This window comes from Strongylocentrotus purpuratus, unplaced genomic scaffold (assembly GCF_000002235.5).
Source record: "Strongylocentrotus purpuratus isolate Spur 01 unplaced genomic scaffold, Spur_5.0 spur5_scaffold_17, whole genome shotgun sequence".
Taxonomy (NCBI): domain Eukaryota; kingdom Metazoa; phylum Echinodermata; class Echinoidea; order Camarodonta; family Strongylocentrotidae; genus Strongylocentrotus; species Strongylocentrotus purpuratus.
The window spans coordinates 20,136,977-20,152,437 of NW_022145602.1; the positions used below are offsets into that span (position 1 = coordinate 20,136,977).

The 15,461-nt window shown below is 37.5% G+C and overlaps 2 protein-coding genes across 15 annotated transcripts in view; one reads left to right on the forward strand and one right to left on the reverse strand.

Annotated features, from left to right (window-relative positions):
- Positions 1 to 1,035, reverse strand: LOC579613 (somatostatin receptor type 5-like). The gene has a single exon (XM_779718.2). The coding sequence runs from the start codon at positions 1,033 to 1,035 to the stop codon at positions 1 to 3; it is 1,035 nt and encodes a 344-aa protein (XP_784811.2).
- Positions 1,036 to 5,810: 4,775 nt separating this feature from the next.
- LOC115918038 (formin-like protein 7) overlaps positions 5,811 to 15,461 on the forward strand; it is a 31,589-nt gene continuing 21,938 nt past the window's right edge. For 11 of the 14 annotated variants that reach the window (XM_030987869.1, XM_030987867.1, XM_030987871.1 and 8 more), the window contains exons 1-5: positions 5,811 to 6,264; positions 8,750 to 9,034; positions 12,909 to 12,980; positions 13,599 to 13,779; positions 15,073 to 15,228. In XM_030987869.1, coding sequence (XP_030843729.1) covers positions 6,001 to 6,264; positions 8,750 to 9,034; positions 12,909 to 12,980; positions 13,599 to 13,779; positions 15,073 to 15,228 — 958 coding nt within the window. In that variant the 5' untranslated portion in view covers positions 5,811 to 6,000. The remainder of the gene's footprint in view (positions 6,265 to 8,749; positions 9,035 to 12,908; positions 12,981 to 13,598; positions 13,780 to 15,072; positions 15,229 to 15,461) is intronic. The other 3 variants (XM_030987878.1, XM_030987879.1, XM_030987880.1) reach the window with 1 other exon arrangement.

The window sequence follows — 15,461 nt, forward strand, 5'->3', positions numbered from 1 at the left end:
TTAAACAGACACCGTTTCATTTGAACCTGTCTTAGCTGTAGATATTGTTGGCATCTCCTTGCTATGGCGGCTCCTTGTCTTCTTGCAGAAGACCTTCCTCAGACCTTTCTGGAACCAACGGTACTGAAACGAATAGATGAAAGGATTAATCCACATGTTACCGAACCCCATGAAAACAGATATTTGATATAGCAAGCTGTTGAGGTCCACTCCTCCGCCACAGCAACTGAACACGATAAATAACACCTGATTCAAGGACCAACATACGATGAAAAAGAGTGACACGATCAACATCGTTTTTATGGTGTTTCGTCGAGCACGACTTCGGTAATCAATGGCTTGTTGGGGCCTTGATGCTGCACCAACTCTTGTTCGAAGTCGTGGAGAATCAAATGCGCGCATTCCGTCGCTTCGTAGCTTTATGACGATAGATGTGTACACGATGAGCATCACAAGTACAGGCAAGATGAATTCCAGAAAGATGGCTACAGGTTGAAACACTCTCCTGAAGAGGGGGTTAGAGAAAAATGTGAAGATACATCTGTTGTCCTCGAGATGGGCAAAGAAGCCCGACGAGAGCTGAAACAGGAATCCGATAGCCCATGGGAGAGTTGCTATGAGCTTCATGCATCTGGAGTTAGGCTGACTCCGGAAGCGGATGGGGAAGAAAACCGCACAAAAACGCTCAAGTGTCATTAGGGTGAGGTTTAGAGAACTGGCAACTATCAGAGACCAAAAGGGATAGCCAGTGTACCAGAAACGGCAGAGGAATCGGGCAAGAGTTGGTCGATCTATCGGTATTGGCGGCAGTGGAACGACATATAAAGCGATGATGAAAACCGATGTTAAGAAGTCGATCAGGGATTGGTTGGCGATGAAAAGATTGGTAACACTGTTGAGATCATCGACTAGGAAGATGACAAGGAGCACGAGGCCGTTTCCGGCGATACCGAATACACCAAACGTAGTGTATACAATCGTTGTGGAGAGCTGGTTAGATCCTTCATTCGTTGCAACTTCTGTACCGTTATCCATGTTATAAAAGTCACACTGTAATGCGATTTGGTTATCGCAACATAAATTTTAAAACAATTCTGTTGACGGCTGTTTGATTTTGCTATTGCAGCAACTGCTTCAAATATTATCTTTAAGTCATTTAACGGGCGTATAATTTTGCTATTGCAGCAATTTGCTTAAAGTATATCTTTAAGTCCTTTGAGGCCGTATGATTTTGCTATTGCAGCAATTGCTGAAAAGTTATTTTTGAGTCCTTTGACGGTTGTATGATTTCGCTATTGCTTAAGATATAACTTTAAGTCCTTTGCCGGCTGTATGGTTTTGCTACTGCAGCAATTTCTTAAAAGGTATTTGAAGTCCTTTTACTGCTGTATGTGGGTAATTTTTAAGTGGAATGTCTCTTTAAATAGCCTGTTGAGGCAACCCTAATGCTCAGCGAGCGCGTTTTTTTTGCGTAATGAGGTAAGGTCATTTGGAAACGCGTTTGAGAAAGGAGCTCTCTGGCCGAAACTGATTTTAAAAGGTTTACTTTGTAGCACGTAACAATGGACGTATGCTGTGATTTGTGAGGTTTTGGAATCAACACATTGATAAGAACTCGACTCGGTCTCCTTGAAGTAACATGCACTGTAAACAGAAAATGTTTATAACTATTTGAGACTACTCAAACATGCGGCATGAAAGTTTGGTTCAAACACTTAAGATGTTTCTTGTTACGTTTTGAATATGAGGGAATTTAAAGAGTAATCCTCTAGAGACATTCGTCTATAAAAAGAGTAACAAAGCTCACACATCATATAGACAAATGTGCTGCTGCTGATTTCATTGTACAGATCGAGTTGGTGATGAAAAAAAAGAAGCTTCAAACACTACAACGAACCGTCTTCTTTTTCTCATAATTCAATGAAACGTCAAAGCTTCCTCGCTTCGCGCGGGAGGGGGAACTGAATTCAGACGATAAGGGTTAAGAGTCGAGAACGGTACAACAAATCGTCTTCTGTCTATAATAATTTAATGAAACGTCAAAGCTGCCGCATTTTGCGCGGGATGGGGGAAACTGAATTCTGAATTCAGACAATTAGGGTTAAGAGTCGAGAACGGTACTTCAAATCGTCTTCTTTCTATAATAAGTTAATGAAACGTCTAAGCTTCCGCGCTTCCCGCGGGAGGTAGGGGGGGGGGGGTGGACTGAATACATATGAGAGAAAGCCGGCGATTCGCTGTACTCCCAGATCGAAATTCCGATAGGATCCAATAGCCTAATGGACCATCAGAAACAATTAGAGATATTGGTGTATATTGGTTTCAATAGGGAAAGTGAAATATTGGACCAACAGAAACCAATAGAAAATATTTATTGGACCAACACCAACCCACAGAAAAAAATGCAGATGGACCAACAGAAAGCTTCTATTGGACCAACATCCACCCACGTCTTCTATGGGTTTCTGTTGGTCCATTAGATATTTTCTATGGGTTCCTGTTGGTCCATTGGAGATCTTTCTATGGGTTTCTAATGGTCCCATTTTCTGAATTCCCTATCGAAACCAATAGGCCTATTGGTTTTTTTATGGTTGAATAGTCTATTGGCTTCTATTATTAAATCAATAATGATAAATCAAAATTCGATTTTAGCAACTGTTCACCAAAAAGGTATATTCTAATCTCAATTGCATTAACACTCACATAGATCACTTGAAGTGAGTTTAAGAATATCCTTTATGTATCTAAAGGCTTGTACTACTCCATTTAATAAACATACATCAGGAAGCTGTAATGAATGGAGATCCCGTCCAAGAGGCTCCTTTGAAGTCATCCGTGGTACCGCGCGTCTTTTGTTTCCCCTACCGTAATCCCCTTAATCCCTTACAGCTCCCTAGTAGCACTAAGTCCTCCCTTTCCACACACAGCCCAGCCCAGCGAGCACGGCGGTTTTTGCTTTGCCGGCTCGTACTTTGGGTGAATAGTGGTGCTAACTTGACAACTTCTAGCCCTAAATCAATAAATGCGCAAACATATAACACAATTTCATTTAGTTCTTTAGGAAGATAAACCTTTGGACTACCTTCCTAGCTATGTACAAATTTCGGAAATTTTCGGAAAATGTCAATAATTAGATGAGAAAATCATGATTATGAAAAAATCTTTCATTCGCTCTAACTCATGATTTCCTTGGTCGATTTCGCTGGTTAAAATGGCCATGTCTTCAGTAGAGCTATCCGAGAACGGAAAACGCATTTGATGACTAATAGAAAGTTGCATTGGTCATAGCTTCCTGCATACATGTTGTTTCTTGGTTAGTAATCATTATAATCAATCTATCTATTGCTAAAACGTGAATGTAATTGTAACATGATCAGACAAGTAATCTATTGGTCATTAATTGCCGAAAGAAAATACAAATCACAAAACTGATGTGCATTGTCATATTAAGTTGCTTAACAAATTATAATAAATGTATTTTTCTGTGAAAACGTATAATTTGTTAAGCAACTTAATCATGATAACTTTAAAAGTAATCATGAATATGCATTAGATAGATTTAGCTGTTGGTTTCTATTGGTTTCTATGTTTCTTAATTCTATTGGTCATAATGGTTTCTAGTCCCATTGGGTTCTAATTGGTCTCATTGGTTTTCTATATTGGTCCTATATTGTCCTATCTGTTCTATTGGTTTATATTGGTATTATTGGTTTCTACTGGTCCTATTGGTTTCTATTGGTCTTGTTGGTTTCTATTGGGTTTATATGGGTTTCTGATGGTTTGATTGGTCTCTTTTGGATTCAATTCTATGGGTCCAATAGAAGCCATTATAGACCAATAGAATTTTTTCTCATGGTCTCTATTGGTCTCTATGGGATTTTCGACCTTGGCTGTTCTCAACTCTTAATCCATTTCTGAATTCAGTCCCCCCCCCCCCCCCCCCCTCCTGCGCGAAGCGCGGAAGATTAGACGTTTCATTAAATTATTAGAGAATGAAAACGATTCGTTGTACCGTTTTCGACTCTTAATTAGCCCTACTAATGTCTGAATTCAGATTCCCTTTATCGCGCGAAGCGCGGAAGCTCTGACGTTTCCTTAAATCATTAGAGAAAGCAGACGATCTGTTGTACTGTTCTCGACTCTTAATCCTTATCTGAATCCAATTTCCCCCTCCCGCGCGAATCGCGGAGGTCTTGATGTTTTCTTAAATTATTAGAGAAAGCAGACGATTGGTTATACCGTTCTAATCCTTGTCTAAATGGAGTTTCCCCTCCAGCGCGATGCGCGGAAGCTTTGGCGTTTCATTAAAGACCGTCAATACTACTGGGCCAGAAGGGATTAGACCACCCAGCCAGGTCACTAACCGGTGGCTATCTCATCAACTCAGCTCTCAACTAACATAAGCAAAGAGGATCATGGGGGACCAACAGGCACCGATTGGGGTCGTTTTCTATCTAGAGGGAGCAAGTAGCTAAAAGTAGGACAGTAAGGCTTTAAAATATAAGAGAAAAATGAAGATTCGTTGTACCGTTCTTGACCCTTGTTTGAATTTAGTTTAACTGAAAAATTTAAACCTCTGATTTCTTTAGCTGATATTATAGGAAAGTGAAACTTCGAGAAAATACAGTCTCCCTCGATGTCGTCACAGCGGATTAAAAGTCACAGTTCGTAGGGGAAAAAAACATCGTCGGCCAACCAACTTTATACATCTCACCGACTTTAAACTTCCGCATTTATATTATAGTACACGAGGATCGAGCAAGAATACCGACACAGCTGACCCGACACAGCAACGTATTTATGCATGTCTTTCTTGCTCCCAGTGTACGAGACAACTCCACCCCCCCCCCCCCGTGGCGGATCCTGGGAAAAAAACCCGCTAATTTTACTTTTTTGGGGCGATGGACCCCCCTGGCGGTCAAGGGGGGGGGGGGGGGTTGCAATTTTTCGAATTTTCGAGCGCCCTTGCTTCCTTTTGTCTTTAAAAAAAATAAAATCATTTTCTCCTTTTCTTTCTTTTGCTTTCTTTCCTCTTCACCCTCTTTTTCTTTTTTCTCTTTTCTTTCCTTTCTTTTCATTTTTGCTTTCTCTTGCTTTCTTTGCTTTCTTTTCCTTTCTTTCATTTCTTTTCCTTTTTTCCCTTTCTTTTCCTTTTCTTTTTTTTCTTCTTTCCCTTTCCCTCTCTTTTTTTCTCTCTCCCTTTTCTCTTTTCCCCGACGGCAGCGCAATTTTACCGACAATATCCTGACAGGTGGGGGTGGAGCACTGATCTCTACGGATTTTTCCGTAGAGATCAGTGGGGTGGAGGCGTCACACCTTACCCCCGTTTGACGCCCCTGCCGGAAAGCCTCGGGTGAGATTTCCGTGGTCTAGAACAACTTTTGTTTAAAAAAGTCTGCAATATATTTTAATTTGTTAGTAGACCCGTCTGACTATTGGCTGCACACGAAAGTCAAAAGAGAGGAAGACAGTTCATTCAAAAAGTCAGAGCGCCACCATAAACCGTATAACAACAAAAGCAAGCAAAGTTTTCAAACAATATGACAGGTGTATCGATCGGACGAATCGATTCACCGTAACCAGGGATATTTAACAGATCAATAAGGATGTATAAGGTTATATGAAGCCAACTAAACCTTAATAAAATATCAATTATAGATTTTTTCAAACAATTAAAAGTGACATGAAGAGTTGTGCAATGTTTAAATGGTCAAATTTCAAGAAATTCAGAACTATAATTATTTTTTATTTCAATTGATAATATGTAACCCCTCTTCGCGGAATGGAACTGTCCGCTAACAAAGGCTGTTTTGTACACAGCGAACCCTGCGAAGGGAATTGTATACCTGGAGCATTTCACGTATTTGCGCGTGTACTATTTATTTTTCAGTACTGAAATTGCAGCACTACTATGCAGGATACAAGTTTAACATCGGTATTACATCAATTCAAAGGGAAAATGTCAGAATCATGTAGGAAAGTGAACAAAAACGTGTCGTAATGGCACAGCTACCAACACTTTGTATGGTCAATTATGACCAAGAAGAACCGCCAGGTTTTCGGTACCGCTTGCCGCCGGATCTCGGGCGTCGACGCCGTGGGAATCCCGATCCTTCGTCGCGGCACGCCTTCTCTTCTCTTCCCAACTCGCCGAGATGTGCTCGAACACGTAGCGCCCAAGCAGGCCAGGGGCATTCGTCTGCACTTCCCCCTGGCCAGAGACAGGGCCTGCTCACCTCCAAAGATGACTCCTATGCAACTCAGGTATGCATGAATAGCCTATAAGAAAAGCACAAGCAATGGATTAAAGTATTTATAAACAAAGATATCTTGAATCTAAATAAGATTAAAAGAGATTTAAAAAAAATAATATTTGAACTTTAAAGAGAATTATATTGAACAATTAAGGCAAAACGCTTGGCGTAATTATTTTAATCATTAATACTGCTTAATCAGATTTTGTTCTTCACAATTAGGCGTTGACCTTGAGTTATTTTTCGTAATTGCACTTTAAGTTGCAAATTATCACCCTGCAATGCGCGATTGCCAAATGAATTTGTCACTTACAGAAAAATGAAGCTGTGATCAATTACCTCATATTGTTTTATGGGCTGTTATGCCAATGGAAGGGTAAGAAATTATATAGACTCAATGGGAAATTACACAAATTTCTTGCCAAACCCCCGGCCCCCCCACTCAGGTTTCGAAATGACCGCATGCGTGTTGCCAAAATGTCCGGTAAAGGGGTACTTTTCGTGCGACAAAGTCCGGCCCGAGAATTGTAAAAAAAGGGGTGTATTTGACTTTTCACCCGGAGATTTCTTTAAAAAGGGGGTGTTTTTTCTTTTTTTCTCTCATCTATTGGACTCCTGAGAAATTATTCCGAATTTAGGGGGGTACATTGAGCATTTTTCCTAATTTAGGGGGGTCTCCAAGGCAGGAAAAGCTAGCGAAAAGCCCGCGAAAGGGGGGTTCGGAAATGTTGGTAGTCCTCAGATAGGGGGTGATTTCAAAAAGTGGGAACGAGCATATGCGTACCCTAAATAACACTGAGTGGGGGGGCCGGGGCCAAACCAGAAGGCTAACATACAAAGCCAAAAGGCTTATAGTATTTTTTAAAAGCAATATTATCTATGAAATGTCAATTGCATGTGTCGTGTTGTGATTTATACATTGAAAGGGCAAGGCTGATAGTAGTCCGGGGCTTTCTTGATACTAACGACAAGACAGTCGTAACTTATTCGCCAACTACGAAGTAATTACTACGAAGATGTATCTAATCTTCCTAACCAGTTTCATAAAGAGCTTACTAGCTAGAAATCTTGTGAAATCGATACTATCGGCGAGGAGAGAAGCCAATGCATACATGTAGCCTCAGTCGCACTTCCACAGGATAAACAAAAGTGAAAACTGCAATAATTTTATAAATTAGGAATAAAAAAGGTTGAAATTAGTACCAGGGAATAAGAGATCCAAGATACTAAAAAATTTGTTTAGATTATATCATTATACCATATAATTACTTGTAAAATACAAGTGTGAGTATTTCTTTTAGTGACCGCTGAATCAGTTTTGTTTTTGAGATGGGTAAACCCCAGGATTTTTTCATTTTATTGTTTATTAAAATACACCCTTAATATTATTCTTAGCAAAAATACAATTGCTTTGAAAGTTTTGTCCAATGTTATAGGCTTTAAAAAAATATAAAAATGACAAAACTTCAAGATTCCAAATATTAAAACACATGTTTTAAAATATTCAGTTTACACAAGTAAATGTATTAGGAGATAGAATCCTGAAAACTAGAGAATATACTTCTGACCATGGCTGGCCTGCCATAGCAGATTACCCATCCCTTCAAGGATTTTACAATGTGGAAGTAATTTTGTATAATTAGTTACATTGTAAGTCAAGAGGAAAAAGCCTCAAATATAAACATGGCATATTTTTATAGCATTTTCAAATATAAATAAGGATCTTACTCTCTGTAATTGTGTACATGTAGAAAGATCATACATGTAGCTGAAGGATTTCTTGTCCTTTTTTGACAGTCATAGTCTTTCCAATAAATGACATGTGATGGCGCTGTCCATCAAGTACACAAAGTTATGACAGAGATCTATGACGGTGTCAGAGGCGTCATAACTACTTAGTCAGGATGTTGTCCTTGATCTTGGCAAAGAGGGCTTGGTGAAATACGTAGTGGACAACTGCCAAGTAACTCAGGGAAAAAATATATACGGGGGCTCGGGGCGAATTAGCCCCCGAAATGCCCAAAAGAGCCCCGAAAGTCTTGAAAGAGCCCCCAAATTTTGCATAGAGTTCAATGCAAAACAAATTAAAGAGTGTTATTTTCATGCATGCAAGCTTGAAAAGTAGCCCCCAATTTTTTTAAAGTAATTTTTTCCCTGAAGTAACTTACTAACGCTGATTTAGTCGAGAAGTTAGACTTACATGTAAGATGGTTTAGAAAATCAGGCCCTTGGAGTACTGATCAACCCTATAGAATTATTTGTGGAGAGTTTTAAGTCAAACAGTAATGTTCAGCAATTTTGTGAAAAAAAAATTATTGACAAATGGATTTCCTGACCAGATATAGAATTATTTATATATAGAAAGTTGTTTTGAGAGTCTTAAAGTAGAAAATAACAAAATGGGTCTTGGAAAAAAAAGTAGAATGTTCTATATTATGTACATACTGGTATACCAATGGGATAAATTTATGTTTGACTCTCATCAATTTCTATAGATAAAAAACAGCTCTTCCTTGCCGCTCGCCTATCGGGAGAGACGCCGATCCCAGAGCCAAGATGCCCTCCCACTTATCTTCTCCGAAGCTTTCAACTCAAGTACACCTTACAACAGCACAGCGGATCCGCTGAGCCGGGAGGCACGGCGGGTCAAAGTGAACCCTTCTTATACCCAGCTACCACCTCTGAAGACCATGGGGGAGACCAGTCTCACCGCCAATGCAGAACTACTAGATGCTCCAATATGGAATGAGTATCTGCAAGCATGGGTCTCTAGCTCACAGGTAAGGCCTAAAATAAAAACTTGTTGTATTGCCCTTTGAGTGCCAAAACATGTGTCGGTCGGTCAGAAATTTTTATTTTTTTAAAAACTTTTTTTGTCGCCCTCTTGGGCCGATATTTTTCAGATTTGAAGGTTTTTGTTTTTGTTTTCATTTTTTCCTGCCCTCTTTTAGCTGATATTTCTCAGTTTTTAATGCTTTAATACATGTCTTTCAGCATCATCATTCCATTGATATCTATTTCTCCCCATAATTATCCATGGTTTGCACGAGTGAGAATTTTGGAATAATTTGATTTTATGCATTTATTTGCCAGTTAAACAAACAAAATAAATATTTATTTATTCATTAATAAAAAAAAAGTTTTTATTTTAGGCCTAATGGCTTTTAGCAAGTTACATGTACATAGTAATCGTACTTCTAGCTTTACTTTATATCTTTAATAGGCAGTTGTTGGAACTGTATCTATTAATATAACAGGGACTGCCTCGACAGAACCTTACGGTTTTATTTGCAGTTTCCTCAGTCCATTTCTATTGCTGATTAACTTTGTATAATTCTAGTATATTTGTAGACATGTTTCCATTTTGTGTGTGATCTCTGTTTTCTATATATAATCTGAATCTTATGTGTTTTTTATGGATTTGAATTAAAATAAAACTTGAAAACTTGAAAATACCTATGCCTCAAAGGCTCATAGGAGATATACATGTACATGTAGGTGAATTGAGAGATTAAAAAAGTGATTGTATGATACGTTTTGTAGAATACAGGACATAATGTTTTCTGATTAACAATTTGATTTCATCTTTGAATTTAAATTAGTTTAAGAACAGTTTTTTGTTCAGCATAATGGATCATACAGTGTATAAGAGATAATAACGTAAAATAAATAAATGTTGAAAACTTTTAGTAATTAATGTGATCATGTTGACCGAAAACCTAAAAACTTTCCTGTTAAAACATGTACATGTACAGTAGTTGGCTTGTAAATGTACATGTAAATTGGGCAGTATTTATGATACTGTTAAAGGACCAAATGTTTTACACCTATGTCATATTATCCTTGATCAGTACAATAATTACAATGTAAATGTTTCTTAATGTACCGGTACATGTACATGTGCTAAGGGATTATATTGATTTTACAAGGGATTTGCATGTTTGTATTTACACAGTCCCAGAAATTTCCGTCAACAATTCAAAAGGAACAAAGATTCCATTGCAAACCTAAAGACTATAGTCTTATACATTTACTGTATTCAAAAGATACAGGGAAGGGACCGGAATGCTAGACTGAGCATATATTGATCCAACTATTGCGGTTCAACAATAGCAACGGCCAATTGTGATTGCCTTGGTCTCATTCAGACTCCCTATTTTTACATGGTTCACAGACACTAAACAGGTTGTACAGTCAATGAATGGCTTTGCGGCGTGTTGCTATGCACGCTGGTGGCATATGGCTTCTAGACTATAGTTTGTCACAGCTCATCGGTACTGTCATGGCACTGTCATGGCTGTTAGAACTTTTGGAGAAATGTGAATCAAGTCAATTAATTCTCCTTTGATATTTTGTTTTAAGAACCTTCAATTTTAAAAAACAGACCTTATCTTCTAAACTACATGTACTGTACTTAACGTATTTGCATTAATATTCACAAACCTTAGTTTCCATTCACATTCAACAGAATAGTCAAGGGTTAATGTTGGATAAGCCCATTGTAGTCATTAATTGTTTTTAGAACCTTAGGGTTAAATTCACACGCCCATTATCTAAACTATTTTCCATGTAGGTCCTCGTGAAGACATTACTATTGCGAATTCTTTGAGCCTTACATATAAAAAAAATATTATTGCCAAGCAGCCTTTTCTTCCAGGAGTATATTTTATGCCTCCGCTACAAAGTAGCCGGAGGCATTATGTTTTCGAGTTGTCCGTCCGTCTGTCCGTATGTCCCGTTCTCGTGATCGCGTTATCTCAAGAACCAATAGATGGATTCCCGCCAAACTTGGGTCATGTACACTTATGTATCTTGCAGTGCCAATGAACTGATTAGATTTTTAGGCCTCGAGATCCAAGGTCAAAGGTCACAGTGCTCATTATGTATGCAAACAAAACTTGTGATCACGTTATCTCAAGAACCCATTAATGTATTCCCGCCAAACTTGGGGCATGTATGTATCTTTCAAAGCCAATGAACTGATTATATGTTGAGGTCGCGAGATCCAAGGTCAAAGGTCACAGGACTCATTACATGTATGTATGCAAAAATAGCTTGTGATCGCGTTATCTCAAGAACCAATTGATGGATTCCCGCCAAACTTGGGTCATGTATATATCTTGCAGAGCCAATGAACTAATTAGATTTTAGGATCACGAGATCCAAGGTCAAAGGTTACAGGACTCATTATGTATGCAAAAATAGCTCATGATTGCGTTATCTCAAGAACCCATTAATCAATTCCCGCCAAACTTCGGTCATGTATATATCTTGCAGAGCCAATGAACTGATTAGATTTTGGGGTCACAAGATCCAAGGTCAAAGGTCAAAGGTCACAGGACTCATTATGTATGTAAAAATAACTTGCTTCTGTTTTGGTTTGTAAAATTGCTCCATGGCGGAGGCATCATTTTCGACTGCGCGCGGTCGAGTGTCCATCTAGTTTTTAACGAAACACTGATAAAATCACTATCCAATTGGAATATTAATTGATATCTATAATGACAAACTGGGCCTACATGTGAATTCCTATACATGCACATACATACTACATATGCGATCTGTTTTTTAATGACCATATTGACAAGTCATTGTCTGTCACCTTCTTAGAATTATTGTGGGATATTGGTCTTTGAATAGGTTAGAAAACAACTTATTTCATTGGTTAGCATCTAGACCTTCATTGGAAACTGTGTGTGTAGTCTTGTGTATCTAAAAATGAATTTAAATACCTGTGATACATATACAGTACTTGGATATACAACAAAAACATATATGCAACACAGTTTTTTTTTTGAAATAAATTTTAAATTAAAGCTGATTATTCATAATGACTACCGGTAGCTAGTCTTGTATGATTTTTTTTTAAACAAAAAATTAAAAGAAAATCTGTTTCTGCCCCAAGACTATAGCCCCAATCAGAATACATTAACAACTGTAGATCATGATCATGAGCGGAGAGAGTCAATGGAATTATTGATTCTGGTTACGGGTATATTTATTTATTCTTGACCGTTATTCAGTCAACAATCAATAAAGGCTCTTATAGAGGTCAATAGCCACCAAATACACACAGATTAGATGTCTTGAGTTGAATCATATATTTTTATCATCATAATCATCATTATTGCTTTTATCATTATCATTATTATTATTATTGTTAATATCGCCACTCTCGCCACCTGTCCCCTCCAAGCTAAGAAAGATAACCAACAGTCTTTATCAGGACTACACACACCCAAGAAAGAAAGGTTATCGACAGTCCTTTTCAGGACTTCCCAATCCTCCCTCTCTCTCACATGGTGCAACCGCAAGCCTTCTGTATATCGTTATTATTAGTATATATATGTATTTTTTCATTTATTAATTTAGCTGTAGCGTATGCATAACAGATCAGTGAAACATACAAGTCTACAAATGTAGATGTGTAATTCAACCACTGGAATGCAAATGAGACGGACAAATTTAACCTAATAATTGTTGCATAAAGGCTTCTGTCCCATTTCCAGTAGTTATAAAAGCATTAAATACCTGGATTATCCTCAATTTTTACAAGAATACCCAATATATGAATTACAATGTCATCATCTTCAAAGTAAAAGATATTATTATTATTAATTACTTCATTTACTTTATTTTATGGTATGTTTCCAGGGTACAGCCTTTGCCTACATCAGCTTTGCAGGTGCATTCTCTCTCCATAACAGAGGCATATATGACATAAGGGTAGGTAGTGTACTTGAATACTTGAAACTTATTTTAGCATATTCCCATGCTTTGAAGAAATAATTGGACAAAAAAGAAGAAGAGAAAAAAAAGAAAAATGCATTGGTAAATTATCCTAATCACTTAGTGTACAGCTTAGAAACCGTGACTTTATATAGACATGTATATACTTTCAAGCCTCTACGTTGTAATATACACTTTTTTGGCATTGTGAATCAAATTATAGGACTTTAAAGAAGGAGACTTGTTTAGTGCTTGACCTGATGACTATACTTGAACCATCCAGGGAAGTGTTTCACAAAGACTTAATCAACTCAAATCTACAGAATTTGTATTCTTTGATGATTCATTATTGAAAGGAAAACATATTATTTAAAGATCATGATAGTGAGAGCAACTAGTGTCATGAATGGCCTGCCATTGTCAAGTCTAACTTTAAGTAGATCTTAGTCTTTGTGAAATACCCCCCTGCAGCTCGAGTAGGCAATGGATCAATAAAAAACTAACTAAAATACTACGGTATATCATATATATATTTGAACAAATAACATGTTTAATCTGTGTACACATATATGTGAAAGCTCAATTTTATTACAAACAAAATCATTTGTTCCATAGCCTGAATTTGAGGATGCCGCTGTAGGCCCATGCCCTCGATTCTTTGCCCACATGCACCGGGTCCCTCAACCCAAGTCAGAGCTCAAAGAGGTTCGGAAAAGAGTTACCAAGAAGCCAGAGTTCTGGACGTGGAAAGGACGGACCCCAATCTCTGTTCCTAAACCAAGACCCAAGAGAAAAGGTAAGAGGAGTTTTAAACTTCTGTATCATGTGTTTGGAGCCAGAAGGTCATTAGCTCATACATGTATAATATCATTACATTCTTAATGATGTTTCTAAGCCAACATAGCTGCAAGTTATCACAATTTGGGGTCTGCAAACCCTTGCAAGATCATCAAAAACAACAATTACTACTGCCATGAAGAGACTAAAGAATTCAAAGAATAGAAATATCTTGCATTTCAGTTTTCCAAGTCTTGTGAAGAAATATAAAGCAAGTTTCAAAGTCCTTTCCACTTATCGCTTACCAAAAAACAACAACATTAAAGAAATTGCATAAAATGAGAAATGAAAAACCTTGATACATGAGTATTACATGTCGTTAATTCTGTAAAGTGGTTTTGCAACACAAATTAGTGTATACACAGTGTGCAGTGCTGTATTGTCAACATCCACTTTGCATTCTCAAATGATGTGCCTTGATTTCATGTACAACTTACTTGCACCTATCCTGATTTATCTGTATTGTACAGGTATTTTCCTATTTCTATATCTCTCGATTAGAATTTTAAAATAAAGACAAAGAAAAAAAAACATGGAACCCAGAGCAAAAATATTTGTTGACTTTAACTTCTTGCTTTGATGAACCATCGTACACTGTATGTGGTCTTAATAGATGCAGTAAAGGGTTTCAACTTATTTTCTTACTTCTTTTCTACTGCAAACATATTTCAATTCTAAAGATACATGCAAATCCACACAAATGTGTAGTACAAAATAATCTTCACCAACCTCTCTACTTTCAATAAAAAATTATTGTTTTATATATTTTTAAAGCAAAATTTACAGTTTCTACATTATGCATCTCATTTCTCATCATGCATCTCTAGCTAATTTAATGGTAGGTATTTTGATTAAGATTCCCCAAATATTCAAACGAGAAAGACTTTGAGCGATGCTTTCTACCAGCTGCTGCCAAAGGGAATACATGTAGGTCTATATTGATTATATTGGATTGATTTGTCAAATTTCAATAGTTCGTTTTCAAATTAGAACTGTGATTTGCACTTTTCATGCAAAACATATTGAAAATAAAACCATCTTATATAATGTCAAAAATCATGTAAAATACTCTTCCATTTGACATATTTGCTCTATTACATTCTTGTATTACTTTAAATTTACACTATTATACTTTCTTTACTACTATCTCTAAATTTACACTTTTGCACCCTCTATATTCTATTGACTGTGTGCATGCTGTGTGTTAACACTTTATTCTCCACCCTCTATCTCAACCCCCACCCCACCCTAGTGACCCCTCCTCACCTTTCTCCTCTACCCCCTCCTAACACCCAACCTACCCCACCCTCCGATCAAACAGTGACCCCTACCCTGTCAGAGAATATGTCATCCGTTGACCTTTCATCTCAAGAAACGGACAGTGATGAGCTGCTCCCAATCCCTCCAGGTAATGTATCTTTCACTCCTTCTTTTTTTCCTGGGGATGGTTGCTTGATTTTATGAAGTTTTTTGATTTTGAAGGATTATGAATTCCTTGACTAGTTAGTTGACTGGTAAGGAAATAAGTGTAGTTGTGTAATCCCTTAATCTAATGATTACTTAATCCAACTTGAAGGAGGTTAAAATAATTCATTTTTTTGATAGGGAAACTTTCTTTCTCTTGCAAAACATTGATAAACA